The sequence below is a fragment of the Bubalus kerabau genome, chromosome 23 (genome assembly GCF_029407905.1).
Source record: "Bubalus kerabau isolate K-KA32 ecotype Philippines breed swamp buffalo chromosome 23, PCC_UOA_SB_1v2, whole genome shotgun sequence".
Lineage (NCBI taxonomy): Eukaryota > Metazoa > Chordata > Mammalia > Artiodactyla > Bovidae > Bubalus > Bubalus kerabau.
This window is the reverse complement of record NC_073646.1, coordinates 28,425,696-28,448,485: the sequence shown is the minus strand read 5'-3', so window position 1 is coordinate 28,448,485 and position 22,790 is coordinate 28,425,696. Positions and strand designations below refer to the sequence as shown.

General features: G+C 53.1%; 2 protein-coding genes and 1 pseudogene across 2 annotated transcripts; 2 read left to right on the top strand and 1 right to left on the bottom strand.

Moving 5' to 3' along the window:
* Positions 1-1,397: 1,397 nt before the first annotated feature.
* Positions 1,398-9,085, bottom strand: ARMC5 (armadillo repeat containing 5). Its single transcript, XM_055562066.1, has 6 exons — positions 8,586-9,085; positions 5,730-5,837; positions 4,836-5,622; positions 3,489-3,985; positions 2,745-2,877; positions 1,398-2,641 (listed from the first exon to the last, which is right to left on the bottom strand). Exons 1-6 carry the CDS (start codon positions 9,061-9,063, stop codon positions 1,822-1,824), a joined length of 2,823 nt encoding a protein of 940 aa, XP_055418041.1. The 5' UTR covers positions 9,064-9,085; the 3' UTR covers positions 1,398-1,821.
* A 295-nt stretch (positions 9,086-9,380) lies between these two features.
* Positions 9,381-12,755, top strand: LOC129637789 (zinc finger protein 774-like; annotated as a pseudogene).
* A 9,206-nt stretch (positions 12,756-21,961) lies between these two features.
* On the top strand, positions 21,962-22,628 carry LOC129637865 (cytochrome c oxidase subunit 6A2, mitochondrial). Its single transcript, XM_055562170.1, has 3 exons — positions 21,962-22,121; positions 22,269-22,405; positions 22,502-22,628. Exons 1-3 carry the CDS (start codon positions 22,049-22,051, stop codon positions 22,583-22,585), a joined length of 294 nt encoding a protein of 97 aa, XP_055418145.1. The 5' UTR covers positions 21,962-22,048; the 3' UTR covers positions 22,586-22,628.
* The last annotated feature ends 162 nt before the right edge of the window (positions 22,629-22,790 follow it).

Here is a 22,790-nt window from a genome sequence, read left to right as displayed (position 1 = left end):
CGAGATGACCCAGACCTGTCCCCCAAGAGCCCTTTCCCAAGATACTGATGAATATAGAGAAGAAAGCAAGACACAGACTCCGGCCACAAAGGAACAAGAGGCTTCCCCTGGACTGAGAAATCAAGTTGGAAATGAGAAACTAGAGATAGGTGTGGACGGACACAGCAGTGCTGCAGACAGACTGTGGGTCTCAACTCAGACACAGGTCGAGAACTGAGCACTGGAATGGCAACTCGGGGGCTTTTTAAAAAATACTGATGTGGGGGGAGGGGGCTCCGCTGGGAAGGAGAGGACATTCGTATCCTTATGGCTGATATGCATTGTTGTATGGCAGAAACCAACACAGCATTGTAAAGCAATTATCCACTAATTAAAAATAAATTTAAAAAATACTGATGCCCAAGGCACTCTCCCCTCAGTCCAATTCAGTTAGAAAGGGCCCGGGCATCAGCACTGTTAAAAAAGTTTTCTGGGGAATTCCCTGGTGGTCTAGTGGTTAGGACTCCAAGCTTCGGCTGCAGGGGGCACAGATTGGACCCCTTGTCAGGGAACTGAGATCCCATGAGCCGTCCATGCAGCCAAAAAGAAAGAAAAAAAAAAAAAGCTGGAGAGAGAAACGAGTAAGTCCTTACATAAATATTTATATATTCCATTTAAAAAAAAGCTCTCTGGGTGGTTGTAAAGGACATCATGAGAACAAAGACCTGGATACTCTCAGAGGCAGCAAGGGGCCCCCTTGGCTTCCCAGAAGTTAGTGGACAGCCCCAGTCCAGGCCCTGTCCTCAAAGTCAGGCTGCCACCTAAGTGGTCAATGATCTGGGAGCCAGGTTTATGGAGACCCCGCCTGGGCAAACAAAGCAATGCCAGCCTAGGGCTCCAGCTCCCTCTGGGCATGAATAGTGGCCTCAGGGACTTGAAGAACACAATAGGTCTTCCCTCAGAAAAACAGCAGGACACTTGACCAAGAGATGAAAATGGACCCAGAGACAGAAGATCCACAATGGGTGATGGGTGATGAAACCATAGTGCCAAGGTCTTGGACATCCATCCCCACCCACACATCCCCTCAGCCTCAATCCAGGTCTGTGTCCAGCTGGGTGGGTGGCTGAACAATGAAGTAGCCTGAGCAGGAAGCAGGCTTCCCCTGGGGCCCAAAACCACATCCTCAGGAGCAGCCTGGCAACTGCAGCATATCCCAGGGCTCCAGGAACCTGCACATTGTTATTTATTAAACTCCTGCACGCCAAGGGTGGCCTGTACTGAGACACAGTTGTTGTTTAATTGCTAAGTCATGTCCGACTCTCTACGAGCCCCATCAGGATCCTCCATCCATGGGATTTCCCAGGCAAGAATACTGGAGTGGGTTCTCATTTCCTTCTCCAGGGGATCTTCCAGACCCCAGGACTGAACCTGCGTCTCCTGCATGAGTAGGCAGGTTCTTTACCGCTGAGCCACCAGGGAGGCCCACTGAGCCACAGACACCTGGACACAACCCTGCTGGATGGGTTAAGATGTGCAGGTACTCCCACAGGAAAGGAAGCAGAGACACCATACAACAGGGGGAGCCGACTCCAAAGCTTTTAATTCCAAATCCATAAAGCTGGGCCAGGCCAGGTGCCTGGGGCCCTGGGCTGTTCTCCACCTCGAGGGCCCCATGCCCAGACCCTGGCCTTGGCTTCTCACTCCTGAGTCTTCAGACACCCCGGGCTCCAGGTCCATCCTCTCATGGGCCCTCAACAGTGACTTCTTCTGCTCAGCCTCCTCCCATTGAGAGAGACCTCCTTCTAGCTAACTCATCCCTGGGTCTCCCCCCAGGGTACATCAACAGTCTAGGCTGGGACCCTTGCCCCCTGACTCCACCCCCATCACCACAGCCAGTAAGGCCTCGGTCAGGGGCCCAGCCTCCTCGCCGGCCGCTTCCACAAGCCCCACAAGAGCCAGGGCCCGCTTCCGGGGGCACTGCCCCGGCCCCAGGGTCCAGCGTGCGCAGTGGGCAGCCAGCCGCGGCCGGCCCAGGCGGAACACCTCCCCCACTGACTCTGGGCCACCTTGGGGTCCCAGGTGGATGCGGCCCACGGCTTCTTCCAGCTCCTCCTCCAGCCCTGGCAGCAGGAAACGGCCAGCAGCCTCCAGAGCCTCCTCGGCTTCGGAGCCCAGCAGGGGCTGGCCTGGCGGAGGGACAGGCCCCAGGGCGGCCCCACAGCCCCGGCAGCCATGCAGGTGATGCAGGATGGGCCAGGCCGCGCTGGGCGACAGGCCTCGGAGGGGCACTAGGTCCATCTGGGCTTCGGCAAAGCTGCCAGCCAGCAGGGCCCGGAAGAAGGGGGAGGCAGTGGCTGAGGCGGCTCGTTGGGCAGGGAGCCGGAGGCCTGAGTCCAGCAGGAAGTGGAGGTCGGGGGCTGGCAAGGGGGCTGGGCCCAGCAGAGGTTCATAGAGGCAAGGGGAAGGTGGGTCTAGGTCCAAGGGGATTGCAGGTAGGACGGCTGGGCTCCCCGTGGGAGACACCAGGCCTTGGAGGCAGGAAAGGGAATCTGCGGCGAAAAAGAGAAAGAGCGGGTGCGGAGCGGGCCGGGTAAGCGCCGAGAGGAGGAGCCGGAGGCCGCCCTGGTCCAGAAGTAGCCGGCGCCACAGAGAGGGCTTCCTTTGAGGGGAAAAGAGAATCTTTCAGAAGCTGGAAAAGGGCAGCGCTGGAGAACAGCAATCTTGCGTCCCCTGCCCCCACGAGGTACCCAAGTCTCCCTCACCGACAGATGAAGGGCAGGGTCAGGGCGCAGGCCACACGGTCCTCCGGGCTCCCAGAGAGCAGCAGGTGGGTGAGGGCCCCCACTCCGAAGGGTGACTCGGCTTGCACAGTCAGGTTCTGCAGCAGCATCTCACCTGCAGGGGCAGGCAGGGCAAGTCAGGTTGGCAGCTGGGGTGGGGGTAGGGGTGGGCAAGAGAGGCCCCTGGGTCCCCGAGAGGAAGGAGGGGGTGACCTCAGGGCAAGGCAGAGGGTGATGACCTCAGGCCCTGGAGGGATGGCAACCCAACCCTAGGAACTGGAAGGTTAAGGGCCAGAACAGGAAGTGGGATGGTCAGGGAATGACTCTGGGCCCTTGAGGGCCAAAACAGGGCACAGAAGACTGGGCAGTCCCTGGCAGGGTTGGAAGGGGACTTTCGGAGGACATGAGCCTGGGAAGACGTGGTGCCTGAGCCGCAGTTCACATCAGTGTGCCCAGTGGAGTCAAGGACAGTGCAGAAGTTAGGAATACGGGGAAATGAGAAGAGACTGGGGAAGGAGAGGCAGATTCTAAGTTGTTCAGGCCAAGCCTGGTGCTGGGGTCCCTGGGCCCCAAGACACAGTCAGAGGTTGAAGAACTATGTGTGGGGGCAATGGAGAAGGGAGTCCTTCCCGGCCACCACTTGGTGGCTGTTGTTCCCAGGGATGGCAGTGAGAGAGCAGTTGAGGCACAGTGGGAGGGGAAGGGTGAGAAGGGCGCAGGACCCACCCAACTCCCGGTGCTGGTGCTGGCTGCGGCGGGCCTGCCGGGTGCGCAGCGCCGGCCAGTCGTCGGGGGCGACGCCGAGCACCAGCCAGGCGCGCAGTAGCGCCGCCCCGTAGCTGCGCACGAAGGCCTCGAGGCAGGCTGGGTTGCAGGTGAGCCGCGCCAGGATGCGCAGCGCGCGGGGGCTCGGCGGGCCCGGCGCGCCCGTCACATAGGCCAGCAGGCCGCACAGGGCCGGGCCGGTCACCAGCGCCCCGCTGGGGTCGGGAGCCTGGGAGAAGCGCGACAGCAGCAGCAGTGCCGGCCCCTCGCGGCCCCAGGGCTCCTCGGCGGCAGAGGCGGTGGGGCTGCGGCCGGGCGGGCGCAGGGCGCGGGGCGTCCGCAGCGAGGTGGGGCTGGTCAGATCGGCCGGTTCTGGCGGCGGCGGACAGCACTCCGGGGACCAGTCGGGAGAGATGTCTCCCGGGCCTGCAGCATAACCCTCGGAGATCAGCCAGGACCTGCAGGGGGGACAAAGGATATGGAACCCGGAGCCGAGGGGAGGGAGCAGGTCAAAAGAGCGGTCCTCCAAGAGGTGACTGAGGCCAGAAGAGAAGGCAGCCTGAGGAGGACAGGGGAAAAGGGAATCCCAACACCCACCCCCTCAACCCCGTTCAGCAATTCCTGACTGCCTATTGCCTAGTGTATGCTAAGTGCATTTCAGGTACTACAGAGAAGCAAAAGCAAAAAAAGATCATGACCTTCTAGAGTTTCTGTTCAGCGTGTTGTGAAGCGATATGTGTGGAGAAAAAATAAAAGGGAACAGAAACATGGGGAGGGGGGTGGTAAGGAAAGAGCTGACGTTTTAAATCAAATCCCCATGAACCTAAGTTCTAATCACGGCATCTCAGAGGAGGAGTGCCCTGGGCACAGGGAACAGTAAGCAAAGAGGCCCAGCACGTGTGCATGCATGCTAAGTCCCTTCAGTCGTGTCTGACTCTTTGCGACACTATGGGCCATAGCCTGCCAGGTTCCTCTGTCCATGGGATTCTCCAGGTGAGAATAGTGGAGTGGGTGGCCATACCCTCCTCCAGGGGATCTTCCTGACCCAGGGACTGAACCCAGGTCTCTTGCATCTCTTGCATTGGCAGGTGGGCTGTTTACCACTGTGCCACCTGCGGAGAGCCAAGGTCAAACAAAAGGTGGCTCCAAGAGAGAAGAGGTATATTTGGGGTCTGGAAGGCAGTCATGTTCAGTGAGAACAAGGTATTAGGAGTCAGAATCAAAGTCTTACAAAGACAGAATGGGTGGGGGCGGGGTGAGTGAGGGTAGTGAAGAGGCCCCACCCCATAGCATCAGGTGGGAACTCACTGGAGGCTTCGGAAGCTTCCGGCCTCTGCCCGCTCTGGGGTCCTCTCCTCAGGGAAGTCCCAGGAGGCAGCTTCTCTTCCCTCTTCTTCCTCATCGCCAGCCTCACCACACAGCTGCCCAGCCAGGAGAGGTACCAATCCCAGAGCCTGAAGCCGGCCCAGGGCCCCTGTATCATATAGGAAGCCCACGAGGGCAGCCACCACACGAGGGTGCCAGGCACTGGCACGGGGATCCCGCAGCAAGCCCATCAACAGCTCCAAGCCTCCAGCATCTCGCAGCCGGGCCCGGTTGATAGCCTCCCTGCACAGCAGACACACGGCCCGCACCAGGGGCTGCTGGGAGGCTGGGCTTGCCCCGTTGAGGCCCCGGCGCCGCCGGAGTTCACCCAACAGCACCTCCACGCCCCCAGCATTGCCCAGGGCAGGCCGCACCAGGCCCTGGGCACACAGGTTGGCGAGGATCAATATGGTGGCCTCACGCACGGCTCTTTTGGGATGGGAGGCCAGGCTGACCAGTGGGCCAAGTCCCCCACCCAGACTGAGCTGCTCAGCACAGGCCCGGGAGCAGCCTCGACTCAGCTCTAGGAGGGCACGGACCAAGGCCAAGGTCAGCGCGGGATCTGGCGCTGCAGCCAGAAGTTCAGCCAGTGGGCGCACTGCTCCCTGCTGGGCCAGGGCCAGGCGGTGCTGGGGTGAGTCCGCCAGGTTGCGGAGGGCGCGGACCACACTCTGGCGGCACTGGGAGTCCTGGCAAGCCGTCAGGCTCTCCACGAGCAGGGGAACAGCACCTGGGGGTGGGGGAGGAGATGGAGGGCGAGTGAGGACAGCCCCTGGCCCACCCATCCCTTCTTTAATTCCCAAGCCCTAGCTGGCTCCACCCTCAAAGCCCGCTCACCAGCACAGTGGATGTCCCCGCAGCTCTCAGGTTCCATGGCTAAGTTCCCCAGAGCACGGGCGGTTCGGTTCTGGATGCTGTCTGTCTTCACACACTGAAGAATAGTCACTGCAAGAGAGTTTGGCCTCTTGAGGGTTCTACTCCTTCTTGTCTCTCTCGTTAATCACCTCAAGAACGTGGCCTCAGGACAGGGTGCTCAGGGATGACCCTGAGGGATGGGATGGGGAGGGAGGAGGGAGGGGGGGTTCAGGATGGGGGACACATGTACATCCATGGCTGATTCATGTCAATGTATGGCAAAAACCACTACAATATTGTAATTAGCCTCCAATTAGAATAAATAAATTAATTAAAAAAAAAAAGAATGTGGCCTCAGAGAGTCAGGGAAGGCCTCCAGAATAGGCCTAAAACTTGCAGGATCTGGAAAGTTCGATAGGTAGGTGTTTGCTAGGTGGACGGTGGATGGGAGTGTTAAGGGACATTTCGCGTTTGGTAGCACCCTTTGCAAAGGCCCAAAAGTGAGATCTAGTGTCTATGTTATGACTTCACAAAGGGCTTTATCAGGTCAAGAGATGAGGACTTGAATGTGAGGGCACTGGGAGCCATACAGGGTTCTAAGAATGGACAGGCCATGATCTAAACCGGCAGTCATGAGGAGAATGGATTACAGGGGAAAACAGTAAGGCAGAGGGAGCAGAAGATGGGTTGACCCAGATACCAGCACAGCCCAGCACAGTCTCTGGGCACGTGATGGAAGAAGGCAAAGCAGTGGGATGGATTCAGGAGATATTTAAAGTACAGAACAGTGAATGAATGATGGGGGTTATACACTAACAACAAAACTTATATTTATTGAGGACTTAATGTGCCAGGCCTCTTGTCAAATACATTATGGTCCAGATACATTTTATGAAAACTGAAAATAATGTTTTATTTTATCAAAACAATAAAGATTTCATAAAAATAGGCCTAAGTTTATAGCTGGCAGGCAATGAAGAACGCTGTGTTCACAATGTTGCCACTAGAAGGCGCCAAGTTAGCTGGTAAACAGAAAAGCTTGCTATCTTCTGGGTTTGTTCTTATTTGAAAAACTAAAATGTAGATAATGCACAATACTATATAAGTTGCGTGCTCTGTTGCTCAGTCATGTCTGACTCCTTGTGACCCCAGGGACTGCAGCCTGCCAGGCCTCTCTGTGCATGGGATTTTCCAGGCAAGAATACTGGAGTGGGTTGCTATTTCCTCCTCCAGGGGATCTTCCGGGCCTAGGGATTGAACACACATCTCCTCCATTGGCAGGCAGATTCTTTACCACTGAGCCACCTAAGAAGCACTATTGTATAAGTTAAAAATGTACACTATATAAATTACACATGTACAATATCAGTTCAGTTCAGTATCAGATCAGTCGCCCAGTCGTGTCCGACTCTTTGCAACCCCATGAATTGCAGCACGCCAGGCCTCCCTGTCCATCACCAACTCCCGGAGTTCACCCAGACTCACGTCCATGGAGTCAGTGATGCCATCTCATCCTCTGTCGTCTCCTCCTCCTCCTGCCCCCAATCCCTCCCAGCATCAGAGTCTTTTCCAATGAGTCAACTCTTCGCATGAGGTGGCCAAAGTACTGGAGTCTCAGCTTTAGCATCATTCCTTCCAAAGAAATCCCAGGGCTGATCTCCTTCAGCCTGGAGACTGGTTGGATCTCCTTGCAGTCCAAGGGACTCTCAAGAGTCTTCTCCAACACCACACTTCAAAAGCATCAATTCTTCGGCACTCAGCCTTCTTCACAGTCCAACTCTCACATCCATACATGACCACAGGAAAAACCATAGCCTTGACTAGACGAACCTTTGTTGGCAAAGTAATGTCTCTGCTTTTGAATATGCTATCTAGGTTGGTCATAACTTTCCTTCCAAGGAGTAAGCGTCTTTTAATTTCATGGCTGCAGTCACCATCTGTAGTGATTTTGGAGCCCAGAAAAATAAAGTCTGACACTGTTTCCACTGTTTCCCCATTTCCCATGAAGTGATGGGACCGGATGCCATGATCTTCGTTTTCTGAATGTTGAGCTTTAAGCCAACTTTTCCACTCTCCACTTTCATCCCAAATTTTAAAGGTTACATTCCATTTATAGTTATAACACTGGCTTAGGATTTGTTCTAGTTTTTTTGGCTGTGCCTGGAGGCTTGCAGTTCCCCGACCAGGTATGGAGCCTGGATCCCAGCAGTGAAAGCACCAAGTCCTAACCATTAGACCACCAGGGATTTCCAGGATTTGTTCTTAACGTGCTAGTTTTCAATAACTGGGAGTACCCAGTCACAGATACTTTGAGTATCTGTGCTCCGTCTTTGTATTTTATTTTCTCCCTATTCCAATTTTTTCAGGTAATTATTATTACCCCACTTTACAATCCTAGTCTCTGATGGGTCTAGCTGACTGCAGAGCCCACTTTCTGAAGCACTACACCTGAAGTCTAGCTCATCAAATGGGATTTCAGAGCTCTGCACAAGGCTAGACACAGCAGGCACTGAGTGCCTGCTATGAACATAAATGAGGACTAAGAATCATTTCAAAGTCACCAAATAACTTTTTGGCCTCCATTAGCCCAGATGCGACAGAGGTGATCCTTAATCAATACCCAGGTAATTAGCTTTAATTATCGGATCTAGCAGGGCTAGCATATAATTTCTAGAAAGAGAAGTGACGTCACGTATCTCGACGACAAGAAAACAGAGGGCGCTGCGCCGTCCTAAAACACAACCCTCCAGGTTGCAGCACAAAGAACTCGAGACTCCGCCCAGGCCCAGACAGAGGTATGGGTGGAAACCTTTTAGGAAGTGAGGGCGGAGCACTTACCCAATGGGAGAATGCCTCCGAGTCTGCGCACTTCAGCCCGGCACGCCCCTTCAGTACAGCAGTTGGCCAGGATGCTGAGCGCCAAGTCCAGCGTCTTGCGCAGGCGCGCTGGTGGCGAGGGTGTCGCTGGTGACGCAGCAGAGGGGGCGGAGCCCGGCGAAGGGGCGGGGCCAGAAGAAGCCGCTGACTCGACCGACGAGGGGGCGGAGCCTGCGCCGGCCTGGGACGGGGCGGGACCCGCTGCAGCCGCTCGCCGTAGCAGCGCGAGAAGGGGGCGGAGCCCGCCGCGTGCCCGGAAGCGCTCTATTCCCCCGGCTGCCTTGACGTGGCGCGTACGGAGGGATAAGAGCGCACGGCCCAAGGGTGTCTCGCTGGTAGCTGTGTCCTTTCGCCCACCTAGACCCTCCCCGGCCGCCGCCGTGAGCTGCGCGAGGCAGAACGAGAGCGAGTCCGTGGGGGTTGACTTCGCAGCCGCCATCTTGGCTCAGGCCTAACGCTCCGCCCCTCTCCTCGCAGCTCGTCCAAGTGAGCGGAACTGGAAAAGAGGGGAGTGGCCAGGCACCGCCTCTCTGACGCTTTTTAAATAGCGCCGCAGCTGTTCTGCAGGTCGGAAGTTGTAGTTCTCGATCCTGGTGCTCTGACTTGCACAGTCGCAGAAAAAATGTTGAGAGTAGTGGTTACCTATCTGATCGTTGTGAGTGCACTAGAGGCGCTTGCGGTGCATGCTGGGATATGTAGTCTGCGCCAAGTTTAACACGCCTAGCTTAGGATGGATGGGAAACTCTAAAGGGCCTCAGGTGGACCAGTACCTCCGACCTTGGCATCTCAGTAAGGTGCTACTCCAGGTGACGTGTCTACTCCGCCCCCAGCGTGTCCTTGGCAACGACAGCTCGTTTTGCCGCCCCCCAGCGGTGGCCGGGGCACTGAAGTTTGCGCCGATGGGCTCAGAACCTCCAGCCAAGAGTAAAGTGTCAAGTTCCTGATAGCGGCTGCAGATGGGAGCACTTGCTCCGCCAGGTGAACGAGAGGGTTAAACCCACAGAGACCGTTCGCTACCACTTCCTAGAATGGCACGAGCTAGTGGACATTTCCGTTTCCGGTGCTGGATTCCTGGGTCCCGAGAGTCTTCAGCTCTGGTTGTGCTTGTGAGTTGAGTGGTTGGTATCTAGGAAACGGGACGCTCTTCCGGCTATGGAGTCGCGGGCTCCAGAAACTGCAAGGGAGGACTCCGATGGCGCCGAGCAGCCGGGGAACCGGTTGTCTGGATCCCAGGAAATCCCAAGGTCCGCCTTTGCGGAGTTGTTTCACACAAGCGGCCCTTGGTGTCGCCGGGGCAGCCGGCCGCCTGGGAAATGATGCTGGGCCTGCGGTACCTACGTAGGTCAGTCTCTGGCCCTGGGGAGAGATTAACTCCTGCCAAGACCAACTCTCCTGCGGTCCCTGGAGCCTTCGAGTGCCAGCAGTGTGGATTGACTGCAGCCTACCTCCCCGATCTCAATCATCACCAAAGCAGCGGCGGTGATAAACCCTACTGCTGTCCCCAGTGTAGCAAAAGCTTCCGACGGTGCTCAGATCTGGCTAAGCAGCACGGGGTACACACCGGCGAGAAACCGTCCCCCTGTCCCCAGTGTGACCGTTGCTTCAGCCTGAGCTCTAACCTCATGCGACACCGTCGCTCTCACTCAGGCCTCCGGCCTCATATGTGTCTGGAGTGCGAGGAGCCTATAATTGGCCGCAGCTCGGACACCGGCGGGGGCACATGGGCGAGAAGCCTGACACTTGTGCCGGATGTGGCAAGACTTCTGTGTTAGCTTCAGCCTGATCCAGCACCAGCGCACGCGCACGGGGGTGAAGCCCTACAGCTGCAGGGGACTGAGGCAAGCGCTTCAGCCTCAGCTCCAACCTGGCGCAGCACCAGCGCTGCCACACCGGTGAGAAGCCCTACCTCTGTATCTGGTGTGGTGACCGCTTTGGGTGCAGCTCTTATCTGCTCAAGCACCAGTGATCGCACATGGAGGAGGAGCAAGAACTTCACCCACAGCTCCGGCTGCCTAAGGCACCAACTCACCCACAGTGGAGAGTGACCCTTCAAGTGTCCTGAGTGTGGCCGTGGCTTTAAGGAGCTCACCCAGTTCACCAAGCACCAGCAAGTCCACATGGGCGAACGACCCCACGCCTGCCCAGAATGTGGCAAAACCTTCTTCCACAGCTCCAAGCTTCTTAAACACAGTGCTCGCACACAGGCAAGAAATAAGTGCACCAAACTCAGCTGCAGCAAGAGTTTTGTAGACAGTTCAAATCTGCTGCCGCACCAACACTCCCTCGGGCCAGAAACCTTAGGCTTTGACCCAGTGTGATAGGAGCTTCCGCCAGAGCTCTCCCCTGCTCATCCACCGGGTGGCGCACCGCGGAGAGAACCCTCCGTCTGCCGGCAGAGTGACAAGGCCTTTGCCCCCAGCTCCCTATCTGGGCCAGCACCAGCGGATGCACCAGGGTGGCAGCCCCTGCCAACACCCCTGGCTTAAGTTGCAGCCCAAACTGCAGCTCTGACTTTGGTGCAGTCCTTCAGGAGACTGAGGGGAACAGAATTTCTCAGCAGGCCTCTTCTGCTCCTCCGGGGCTGCTGATTTGTGGGCTGAATCAGGGAAGCCCAGGCTGGAGGAATTGGGACAGAAAAGTTGGGCATGTTCTCTGAGGCCCTGGAGATGGGACTCCGGCTGGAGGGAGAGTTTGGGGATGGACTGAACTGGCCAGGTTGCTTTGAGATGCAAAGCACCTTTGGCAGCTGCTGATCAGATCCCTTCACAGGTCCAGGGAGTGAGGGGGCGAATTACACAGGAACTGTGGCCCCCTCCGCCCAGAAGAATGGGGCCAGATGCCAGGCAAACCCCCATGAGGAAGACAGTGGAGAAGAAGGAGGTCGGGGAGGGCCTCACCTCCAGAGGGGACCATAAGGAAGGGTGTGTCCTAGCACAGGGCTCAGAGAGGTTGAACTGGGGACCATTAGGTGAGCTCAGGGATATATGATCTCTCTGATCATACACTGGTGAAATGAAACTGGTGGGCCCAGGACCAAAGTAACAGACCAGGAAGCCTGGTGGCATTTCTAGGCGGGGGCAAAAGACCAGAGGTTGGTCATCTGCCCCTTCCTTTCCTTTAGCCTCTTCCTTTGAAGGTTTCCCAGGTTCTTTCTCTGATCCGTCAAAGAGGAGAAAATGGTGACAATCTAGTGTGCCCAGACACTGGGGACTGGACACAGCACTGTAGTCTGACCACTGGGGTGGGCTGCCTATGTAAACAAACGTGTTTCTGTTGGTAAAACAGTCTGTGGGAGCCAGAGGGAGGCTTCTCGAAGCACAACACAATGTGTGCCCAGAGCAGAGGCTAAGCTGTGAGGCTCTGCTGTCCTCCCTGTAGCCAGCTCTGTTCCTGGGAGGGGCACGGAACGCAGCCCTTTTGAGGTTGGGGGAGGCCTAGTGCCTGCCCCAAGGAATCATGAGACCCACGCCTCTGGTGCCTTGTCCCAAAGTCTTGCCTCTTAGCAGCTCGGTGCATCTAGAACTGTACCGCAGAGAATAAGGGCCAAAGGGAAGGGATGTGAGCTTCTAGCACAGAGTATCTCTTCCTAACTGCATGACCTTGGACAGGTCTGCCTCTTCTGAGCTTCAGTTTCTTCATCTGTAAAACTGAGGGTGATGGTTGCCTCCCAGGATGGTAGTAAGTTCCCATGGGATCACTGACTTGAAACACCTGGGTCGAGGAGGTAACTCGGCAAAACTCGGCTGCCAACTCTGCTTGCCAACCCTGTCACTGGGGGTGTCAGTCTGCAGGCATTGCACCAGTGCACTTTTTGCCTCCTCCTGAAGGTTACAGAAATGAGTGAGATAGCCCCAGTCCTGGGGTAGCATGGTGTCATGAAGGAGATGGACCCGAACCCAGTTCCGGCGCTGGAGAAAGGGCATCACCTGCAGCGAGTCTAAGAGGCTTCATGAAGGTGCATCTAATGGATGCCACTTGTCTCCTCAATCTGGGTCTGTGATGAAGGGAAGGGTTCTGGAATGTTCCCCGTTGTTGACACCATTTCAAAGAGCACAAACCAGGGTTTGAGCGGGAGGCCTGAGCTGGGCACATCCATGGTAAGCACTCAATAAATGGATGTTATGATCAGCTCCTGTTTATACTCTTACTCGTGGCCTTGGGGCCTCAGCTTCCTCAAAGCTGGATTCTGTTCTCTGCAAAATTGTAGGTGCAGATGGTCGTGAGGTTCATGGTGGAGATGGGCATGGGAGGGGGATCTGTTTGCAAAATCCCTTTCCATCAACTGAGGCTGGTTCTCACCTTAATGTAAGTAGCCCTGCGCTCCTCCTCTCAGTTGTAGAAACAGGTTCTTCCTGGAGCAGGGAGGCAGACCGGACCTTGGAAACAGGAATGTTTATTCAGCATTCACTGTGCCCTGAGCTGGGAGGGAGGCAGTGTCACTGCCCAGGCAGGTGACCAGTGCTCAGGGCAGGGACGGCAAACACGTTAGTTTTGGCCTTCACGGTGTGTGTGTGTGTAAACTATTGAGCCAACTTTGTGTGTGTGTGTGTGTGTGTATATACGTGTGTGTGCACTTGTGCAGCTTGAGGGATCTTAGTTCCCTGACCAGGGATCAAACCCATGCCCTCAGCAGGGAAAGCAGGAAGTCCTAATCATTGGACCTCCAGGGAATCCCCATGAGCCAATATTTCTAGATTGTGATGTGAAATCTCCCAATTTAAATTTCTGGCTTGGGGTTTGGGGAGAGGGGAGAGGATCAGAAAATTCAGCAGCACTGGTTCTCTCCAGCAACAGCTCTTGACAGGGCCGAGTAATGTCTGCCTGGGACATGGACAGTCCACACTGCTCCGTGCTGTATCCCTGAATCAGTGTGTTTCATTTGTATTACTTGCCTAACTGCTACAGAAAGGCGTTTGGGGGTGACCATCCCCACCCTACACTCTCATGGGTGACCAAGACTCTTCATGCAGTGGAGGCAGTTTCTCTTTTTCGTCACCCGTTCCTGCCCCCTCCCCCAATCATTTTTTCTCCTCTTCCCTCCTCCCCTGAATCCTCTGTCTCCCCATCTGAGATTTCACTCTCCAATATTGAAACTCCTTTCCATATCTGCGAGGGAATAGGGATAGAGCTTACAGATTTGGCAAGGCAAGGCAAACCCGTGTGCCTTGGTCAGAGGGTGAGTATTGGACCCTGTGAGCCTCGTGGGGGAAATCACCCCTGGCAGACATCCCTGGAAGGGCTATTTTGGGAAGCAAGAAAGTGTGGAGACACCCAGTGGGCTCAGAGGGAGGGGGAGTCAGTAATACCATTTCCCCTGGGCTGGCTCTGCTTCTGCTTAGTTCTGGACGTGAGCTTAGACTCCATCCAGTTCTGTCTCTGATCTCATCCACTCCTGGGATCCAGGTTCCACGTCTGAGCCTCGTGGGCGGTACAGAGGCTGGTGCTATGTATTGGGTGTGCCATAGGCTGGCAGCTGGAGTCCCGCCCACCTAGAAGCTCAACAGTGGCTGGCAAGTGCTTTGGACGTGCACTGGGGATGGGAACAGCACCGCAGCCCCAAGCCACAACCCCTTCCTTCCTCCGTCCCTTCGCTAGTCACATTGCGGGAGAACAGGAACTCTATGTCTGCTGAGTCCCTGCATCCCACATGGGACAGGGGCAAATCAACTTTAAGAAGGGCTGATCACTGCCCGGGTGATTTGCCGATTCTCTTCCGTAGGATTCAGGATACCCTGGCCCTTTCTCTTATTTCCTCCCAGTTCAAAATGCTAACATCGCTCTATATTCCTAAATAATATGTATTTTCTAAAAACAAGGACATTATCAAAGTCAGGAAATTATCGATGCTCCAGTACTATCATCTAATGAACGGACCTTATTACACCAGTGATTCCAGTAATAGACTGTATAGCAAATGAAACAAAAGCGCGCGACTGGGACGCCCAGGGGAGCGAGCCCTGGCCAAGGTGATATGGCTTAACGTGGTGCGGTGACATCTAAAAATCTCTCGCTTGAGGAAAGACCGCTCCTAGCCGTTTCCTCTCACATTCTAATTAGGGACTGGGATGCCGTTTCTCCGCGGTTCTCTGTGGTGCGTTCATTGCTCTGACCGTTTCAGCCCATCTTGGGAAGGTTGTGGGACAGGCGGGGCGGTTTGTGGGGAAGTGCTAAGCAAGCAGGGCGGCCGCGGGTGGAGCGCCCCCTGCCGGAGGCTGAGTAAGGATGCCCGGGACCCTCCGCATCCGGGTCTCGGGGTCTTTGGCACTAGGGGGTCAACGCACCTCCTTTTCCCAGGTCACCTTGCGGACTACATTTCCCAGCAGGCCCGGCGGAGGCTGCCGGCCTTGGAGAGTTGGCGGCGTCCTTCGCAGTCTTCGCCGCCGGCTTCCCTCTGGGTTCTGCCATGTGGAGTAGCGCCCCTTGCCACGCAGCGGGTGGCTTTCCTTGAGCTGGGGACGAACAACTTTAGCTCATTGCACCCTCGGGTGTCATGCAAGAGACACGTGGGTGCGACGATCAGCCGCCCGGGCAGCCACCTTTTCCCGGAGCAGGGGGGCGATTCTGAACACTCGCCTCCGCGGAGCCCCATTGATGAGGCGCGCCTTGAGACCCGAAAGCACATGGGTGTTATCAGGGGCGGGACGAGCACCTCCATGGCCCTTTTCAGCTTCCCACCCTCCATTCTCTTCCTGGAGTCTTGTTATTCCATTAGCTCATCTCCCAGTAGTCCCTTAAGCAACTCCAGCTCCACCCACTTTAAAATCCGGGCATCTTTCTACCATTCCAGATGTTCAAGCTGGTTTTAGAAAAGGCAGAGGAACCAGAGATCAAGTTGCCAACATCCCATGGATCATCGAAAAAGCAAGAGAGTTCCAGAAAAACATCTATTTCTGCTTTATTGACTGTGCCAAAACCTTTGACTGTGTGGATCACAATAAACTGTGGAAAATTCTGAAAGAGATGGGCATACCAGACCACCTGACCTGCCTCTTGGTCAGGAAGCAACAGTTAGAACTGGACATGGAACAACAGACTGGTTCCAAATAGGAAAAGGAGTACGTCAAGGCTGTATATTGTCACCCTGCTTATTTAACTCATATGCAGAGTACATCATGAGAAACGCTGGGCTGGAGGAAGCACAAGCTGGAATCAAGATTGCCGGGAGAAATATCAATAACCTCAGATATACAGATGACACCACCCTTATGGCAGAAAGTGAAGAAGAACAAAAGAGCCTCTGGATGAAAGTGAAAGAGGAGAGTGAAAAAGTTGGCTTAAAGCTCAACATTCAGAAAACGAAAATCATGGCATCTGGTCTCATCACTTCATGACAGATAGATGGGGAAACAGTGGCTGACTTTATTTTTGGGGGCTCCAAAATCACTGCAGATGGTGATTGCAGCCATGAAATTAAAAGACGCTTACTCCTTGGAAGGAAAGTTATAACCAACCTAGACAGCATATTAAAAAGCAGAGACGTTACTTTGCCAGCAAAGGTCCGTCTAGTCAAGGCTATGGTTTTTCTAGTAGTCATGTATGGATGTGAGAGTTGGACTATAAAGAAAGCTGAGCACCGAAGAATTGATGCTTTTGAACTGTGGTGTTGGAGAAGACTCTTGAGAGTCCCTTGGACTGCAAGGAAATCCAACCAGTCTATCCTAAAGGAGTTCAGTCCTGGGTGTTCATTGGAAAGACTGATGTTGAGGCTGAAACTCCAATAATTTGGCCACCTCATGCGAAGAGTTGATTCATTGAAAAAGACCCTGATGCTGGGAAAGATTGAGGGCAGGAGGAAAAGGGGGCGACAGAGGATGAGATGGTTGGATGGCATCATCGACTCAATGGACATGGGTTTGGGTGGACTCCAGGAGTTGGTGATTGACAGGAAGGCCTGGCGTGCTGGGGTTCATGGGGTCACAGAGTTGGCCACCACTGAGTGACTGAACTGAACTGAACTGAACTACTGTTCCTAAGGTCTCCAGCCGAGTACTGCCTTCACCCACCACACCCCTCACACCTACCTAAACACCCGTCTTCCATCAGGACCCTCTCTCTCTCAACTTTCCACAAGGCCACTGGGTACCCCCAGCAGGGAGACAGCCATTTAGACTTAGATGGTTTGGTGAAGTTAAATTTTATCATCATGTGGCATTGAATCCAGCTACTGAAAGCTGTGCACACCCGAGTTCAGGACCATGATCTTAGTTTCTTAATACCCTGGACCCGTGGCTCAGAAGGGAAGCACTGCAGTGAGGACCAACAGATACTCCTTTAGTTCAAAGGTTCTCAACCTTATGTGTGTGTTAGTTGCTCAGTTGTGTCCAGTTCTTTGCGACCCCATGGTCTCCCGTCAGCCTCCTCTGTCCATGGGATTTCCCAGGCAATAATACTGGAGTGGGTTACCATTTCCTTCTCCAGGGGATCTTCCCGATGCAGGGATCGAACATGGGTCTCCTGCACTGTGGGCAGATTCTTTACGGTCTGAGCCACCTGTATGTCATTTTGATCCCCGGGTGCAATGTATGCAAACTGCTAACTGCTGCTAAGTCACTTCAGTCGTGTCCGACTCTGCGACCCCATAGACGGAAGCGCACCAGGCTCCCCCGTCCCTGGGATTCTCCAGGCAAGAACACTGGAGTGGGTTGCCGGTTCCTTCTCCAATGCGTGAAAGTGAAAAGTGAAAGGGAAGTCTCTCGGTCATGTCCGACTCTTAGCGACCCCATGGACTGCAGCCTACCAGGCTCCTCCGTCCATGGGATTTTCCAGGCAAGAGTACTGGAGTGGGGTGCCATTGCCTTCTAAAGAATTTTGCAAAACTTCTGGGTAATTCTATTGTGCAGCCAGGGTTGAGACCACTGCTTTATCTCCTAGGGCAGATGGGTGGGGCCTGGGATGGCCAGAAGCACTGGGCCAGGCACCTCCAGCTGGGAGCAGCCTCCACCCTTTATCCCAGTGTGGTTCACAAATCACTGTTCACGTTTTGTATGTGTCCCAGGCTGTGCGAAAAGGAAGCTCTGCCCTGTAGTAAGAAATATATTTGACAGCCTTATGTAAGGCAATTGGGAGAAAGGCCAAGTAGGAAACAAACTAATCCCAGCAAGGGGAAAGGAAAGCCTGGGCTAGATGGGGAATGTAATGAGTTCGTCAAAAAGTTCAATCAGGTTTTTCTGTAAGATGGTACGGAAAAATCCTGATGATCTTTTGGCCAACCCAATAGGAGGAGACAGCTGTGATAGTCACAGAGTAATGGATTAAGGTGGCTAACTAGATCAAAGTTCTTGCAAACCTGTGACACTTTTAATTGTCAGAAGAGCTGACTGCACTGGCTATGGCCCTGCTGACTCAGGAGCATTCCAAGAGCTGCTGAGCTTTACCTAGGGCTCCCAAGACCATGAACAGGCTAGAGTCATCAAGCTTGGCTCAGGCTCAGACATGAGCAAATTGAACTGCAGCCATTCATGTTTTTATAAGAACTTCTCCCTTATGAAGACCAAAGGCCCTTGCCTACATGGGGCATCAGCTATGCTCCTGATGATGATTCCTATGTGAGATTCAAAAAATAAGCTCTGTGCATGGTGTGAAGATGCTCGTTCCAGCATTTTCTATCGTAGTGACATATTCCAATAATAAAAGAGATGAATAAAATGTGGTCTTTTAAATGAAAGAATTGTATGTAGCCATTAAAATATCATGATAAAAGAATATGAATGAGCCAGAAAATGTTCACGAGTTAAAAAAAGAGTGCACAAGGACTTCCCTGGTGGGGAAGATTTTGTGCTCCCAATGCAGAGGACTCAGGTTTGATCCCTGGTCAGAAAACTAGATCCCACAGGCCACAACTAAAGATCCCGCATGCAGCAAGGAAGATTAAAGATTCCTGGGGCTGCTACTAAGACCTGGTACAACAGAATTAAAAATAAAAGGAGTGCACATATTCTTTTTGGAAAGAAACTTAGACTCATAGTAGTTTTCTCTTGTTCAGTAGCTAAACTGTGATTGTAGAGTCTAAATATGAAGGTGTGTTGGCAAAGCCTGAATAAACATGCTGAAGGTATTAGTGCTAAACGTGCTGAAGAAAATGTGAAGGTATTAGTGTTAGAATTGGTGGAATTATGGACAAAAGGGAGTTTCTATTTCAAAACTGTCCTAATGAGACAGGCATTTGTAGCAGAGGAATTAGGAGGAAACTCTCTAGAGCCAGACCCTTTGGGTCCTGATTCTGCCATTTATCACATGAATGATCCACGAGCAAGGTTAAGACCTTTCAGTGCCTCAGTTTAGTCATCTGTAAAGTGGGAAAGCCTCTCTCTCGGTTAATTGTCAGAACAGCTCCTGGCTCATAGTAAGTACTCTGTAAGTGCTAACTATTTTATTATTTTAAAAAATACATATTTATTTGGCTGAGCTGAGTCTTAGTTGCGGGACATGGGATCTTTGATCTTTGTTGCACTTGTGGTATGTGTGGTATATTTTAGTTTTTTAGCTGTGGCATGTGTAATCTTTATTTGCAGCACGCAAACTCTTAATTGTGACATGTGGGATCTAGATCTCTCACTCTGCATCGAGCCCCTGCCCCCTGCATGGGGAAACGTGAAGTCTTTGCCATTGGACCACTATGGAAGTCCCGAGGTCTAACATCATTTTGAGATTGAAAAGGAACAACTTCTCTCTGGTCCCTCAAACTTCACAGTTTACAAAAGGATTTAGAGAGGCGGTAGGCAAAGGTAAGTTACTGAAAACCATATCTTCTTGGTATGGACAAGCGTAATATTAAATGATGTCTCAACATCAGTGATAAATGACTTCCCTTGTGTTTTATAAAAATTATTTGTTGGTTTTCCTAACAATGTGTTGTTAGCATAAAAAAAGTCCAGTTAGCTAGTGAGAATTCAGACTGCACAGAGATGCCTCACAGCATTGCCCATCGCATTTCCAGGCTTACTACCCGAGTCCTTGATTCCTCTTTCTCCCGTAGTTCTGCAGCTCCAACTCAAGTTCCTTCAGGCACCACATCCTTTTTATTTTATTGATTCATTTTTTGGCTGCTCTGGGTCTTCAGAGCAGTGCTCGGGCTTTCCCTAGTTGCAGTGCTCAGAGGCTTCTCTAGTTGTGAGGTCCGGCTTAGTTGCCCCACAGCATGTGGGATCTTAGTTCTCCAACCAGGGATCGAACCCATGTCCCCTGCATTGGAAGGCAGATTCTTGACCACTGGACCACCAGGGAAGTCCCCATCCTTTTTGTTCTACTCAGGGAAGATTTTCAAGTCCATCCTTTCCTTGCTGTTGCCAGTACCTTACATGCCTATTGCTGTTATCACCTGCCTGCATTATTGCAAAAGACTCCTCATCAGCCTTCCCTGCATCTAGTCCTTGTGTTCTGGTTCATCATCTGTATAATCCACCAATGATAGCACTCCCTTAAACCCCAGGCTCCAACATCAAATCTGAGGTCACTCCCCTGCTTCAAAGCATCTGTGCCTAAGCCCCACCCCCAGCGTGGGCCTGCGCAAGAGTCAAATGCTCCAGCACGAACATCATAGATCCTCACCCTAGCTTTGCCCCACCTCAGCAGCTTTACTGGCCTTTCACACCTCCATGCTTTTGTACTTATTTTATTTCTGACTTCCCAGAATGCCCTTCCCCCTTTTCTATCACCTAATGTCCTAATTATATGAACCCCAGCTCCACTGAAAGTTTTCCCAAACTCTCCTATCACATTCAATGTGTTGTCTGCTTCTTGGCATTAGGAATCATCACGACATCAGGTCACTTGTCTGACTCCCCCAGAGTCTCTGGCCTAGTGTATGACACAGTAGGCGCTCAATAAATATTAACTCAATCAAGCAATCACTTATGCCAGGACTCAGGTTCTTTCTTTTTAATTGGCTGCACTGGGTCTTGGTTGCGGCAGGCAGGATCTGTTTAGCTGTGGCACATGAACTCTCAGCTGTGGCATGTGGAATCTAGCTCCCCAATCGGGGCTCAAACTCAAGCCCCCTGCATTGAGAGCTCACAGTCTTAGCCACTGAACCACCAGGGAAGTCCCCAAACTCAGATTCTTTTATCCTTGCTTTCTTTCCAATGTGGACACACTTGGAAAGTTAACCAAAGTGACCAACGAAGTGACCACACGTAATTAAATCTTCCCAGTCGCTTTGCCTGCCAGTCAATGAGATCGTGGTTATTTCTATAGCAATAACATAGAAAAGCAACTAAAAAGTGCTTTTTATTTGGGCCCAGTGCCTTTTTCCCACACATCTGTGTTTAGTTGCTCAGTCGTATCTGACTCTTAGTGACCCTTTGGACTGTTGCCCACCAGGCTCCACTGTCCATGGAATTTTTCAGGCAAGAATACTGGAGTGGATTGCCATTTTCTCCTCCAGGAGATATTCCCAACCCAGGGATCAAACCCACGTCTCCTGTGTCTTCTACACTGCAGGCAAGTTCTTTACTCATTGGGCCATCCAGGAAGCCCAGCATCTGTAGTAATGAGATTATCACAAATTGCCAGGATGGTCTCATCAGTTTCTGCAATAGGTGTACTTGAGCATGTGCGCCACAAGAGGGCGACAACAGCAGAGGATGCTAGAAGCCCTTGGGCCAATGGCCAAGCACCAGACAGAAGAGCTCTTAGTGGGATTTTCCAGGGTGAGACTAAGGGATGGGAATCCCCAAGGAATTGTTTGGTGATGACCATCAAAACTCTGAGTGGGAGAGAGGCACCTAGGACTTTTTCGGGTAAAAATACTCCTTTTTTGTTTTTACCAAGAGCCATAATCTTGAATAGGGAGGAGATTTAAGAGTTGGACTGCGTGTGGACAAAGAAATCAAGTAACTGTAAATGAAATAGGGCCCCGTCTTCTCAGTAGCAATTCCAAAGTCCAACTGGGAAAAAGCGACTGTAGGAAGAATTTCATTATAGCTCAGTGAGGGCCCCAGAATAATTTAGCAATACTATACATAACATTTAACTGTTCAACAAGTTACTAAAACTTCCTCTGTTACTTTACTTAAACTTCACTGAGATCATTTAAGGTACAAATTATTATACAGTATACACCTGAAAAGACCTGAGATCCAAAAAGACACTTCATTCATTCTACAAATATTTATTAAAGGCCTACTCTGTGCCAATCACTGGGTCTAGAGTATTGAGCAAAATTAATTCCCTCCAACTATAAAAAGAAAGGCATATTGTACTTTAAATGCCCCCTTACCAAAATAAGAGGCAAAGTAGAGCAAGCCTCCTGGAGAGAAAGACCTCTTGCCAGTCAGGCCTCATTTTAAATATAGAACCCCCCTAAAAATAGCCACCAATTCAAGGGACTCAACAGGTGATTGGCAGGAACAGAGGGGAGGGGAACCGAGGCCTCACTGAAGGAGAAGGAAAGGACAGTGCCCTTGTCCCCAGCTTCTGCCACCGACATGGCTTTGCCTCTGAAGTCCTTGAGTCGGGGCTTGGCCAGTGCGGCCAAGGGAGACCATGGCGGGACAGGAGGTGAGTGCAGCTGGGGCCTGACCCTGTGGCTTCCTGACCTTGTCCCTTGGTTTCCCCCTCACCCCCTGCTCCTGGGGCCTTTCAGCGTCCTGGCGACCCTCCTATCTCTCTCTCACCTCTGGCTTCCTCCCCCACCCTCTGCTGCAGCCCGCACCTGGCGCTTCCTGACTTTCGGGCTGGCGCTCCCGAGCGTGGCCCTCTGCACCCTCAACTCCTGGCTCCACTCGGGCCACCGCGAGCGCCCGGCGTTCATTCCTTACCATCACCTCCGGATCCGCACCAAGGTACACCGACCCCTTGCGGACGCGAGTGGGCGGGTGAGCCAGGGGATGGGGGACCCCCATACTGACATCTCGCTCCCCTTCCCTCTCTCTCCACAGCCCTTCTCATGGGGAGACGGCAACCACACTTTTTTCCACAATCCCCGGGTCAACCCTCTGCCCACGGGCTACGAAAAGCCTTGAGGCTTGGCTGATGCCCCCAGACACAATAAAATTGTGGAAGCGGTGTGTCCGCGGCTCCTTGGGGACCACGGGGCGGGGCTGGTTCGAGCTGGGCGCATGCGCACAGTGCAGTGGGTGCTCCACGTGCTCTTCCGGAGAGCCTGACTCCCCAGGGACTCCAGGGAGCATCCTTGATGGACAGGTAGGAGATAGCCCCTCCCCTTTC

Coding starts and splice junctions, on each gene's coding strand:
- ARMC5 (XM_055562066.1), bottom strand. CDS start 9,063: ATGGCGGCTGCGAAGTCAACCCCCACGGACTCGCTCTCGTTCTGCCTC. Junction 5,838..8,585: donor CGGAGGCATTCTCCCATTGG/GTAAGTGCTCCG, acceptor ACTCTCTTGCAG/TGACTATTCTTCAGTGTGTG. Junction 2,642..2,744: donor ACCCTGCCCTTCATCTGTCG/GTGAGGGAGACT, acceptor TTCCCCTCAAAG/GAAGCCCTCTCTGTGGCGCC.
- LOC129637865 (XM_055562170.1), top strand. CDS start 22,049: ATGGCTTTGCCTCTGAAGTCCTTGAGTCGGGGCTTGGCCAGTGCGGCC. Junction 22,122..22,268: donor AGACCATGGCGGGACAGGAG/GTGAGTGCAGCT, acceptor CCTCTGCTGCAG/CCCGCACCTGGCGCTTCCTG. Junction 22,406..22,501: donor ACCTCCGGATCCGCACCAAG/GTACACCGACCC, acceptor CTCTCTCCACAG/CCCTTCTCATGGGGAGACGG.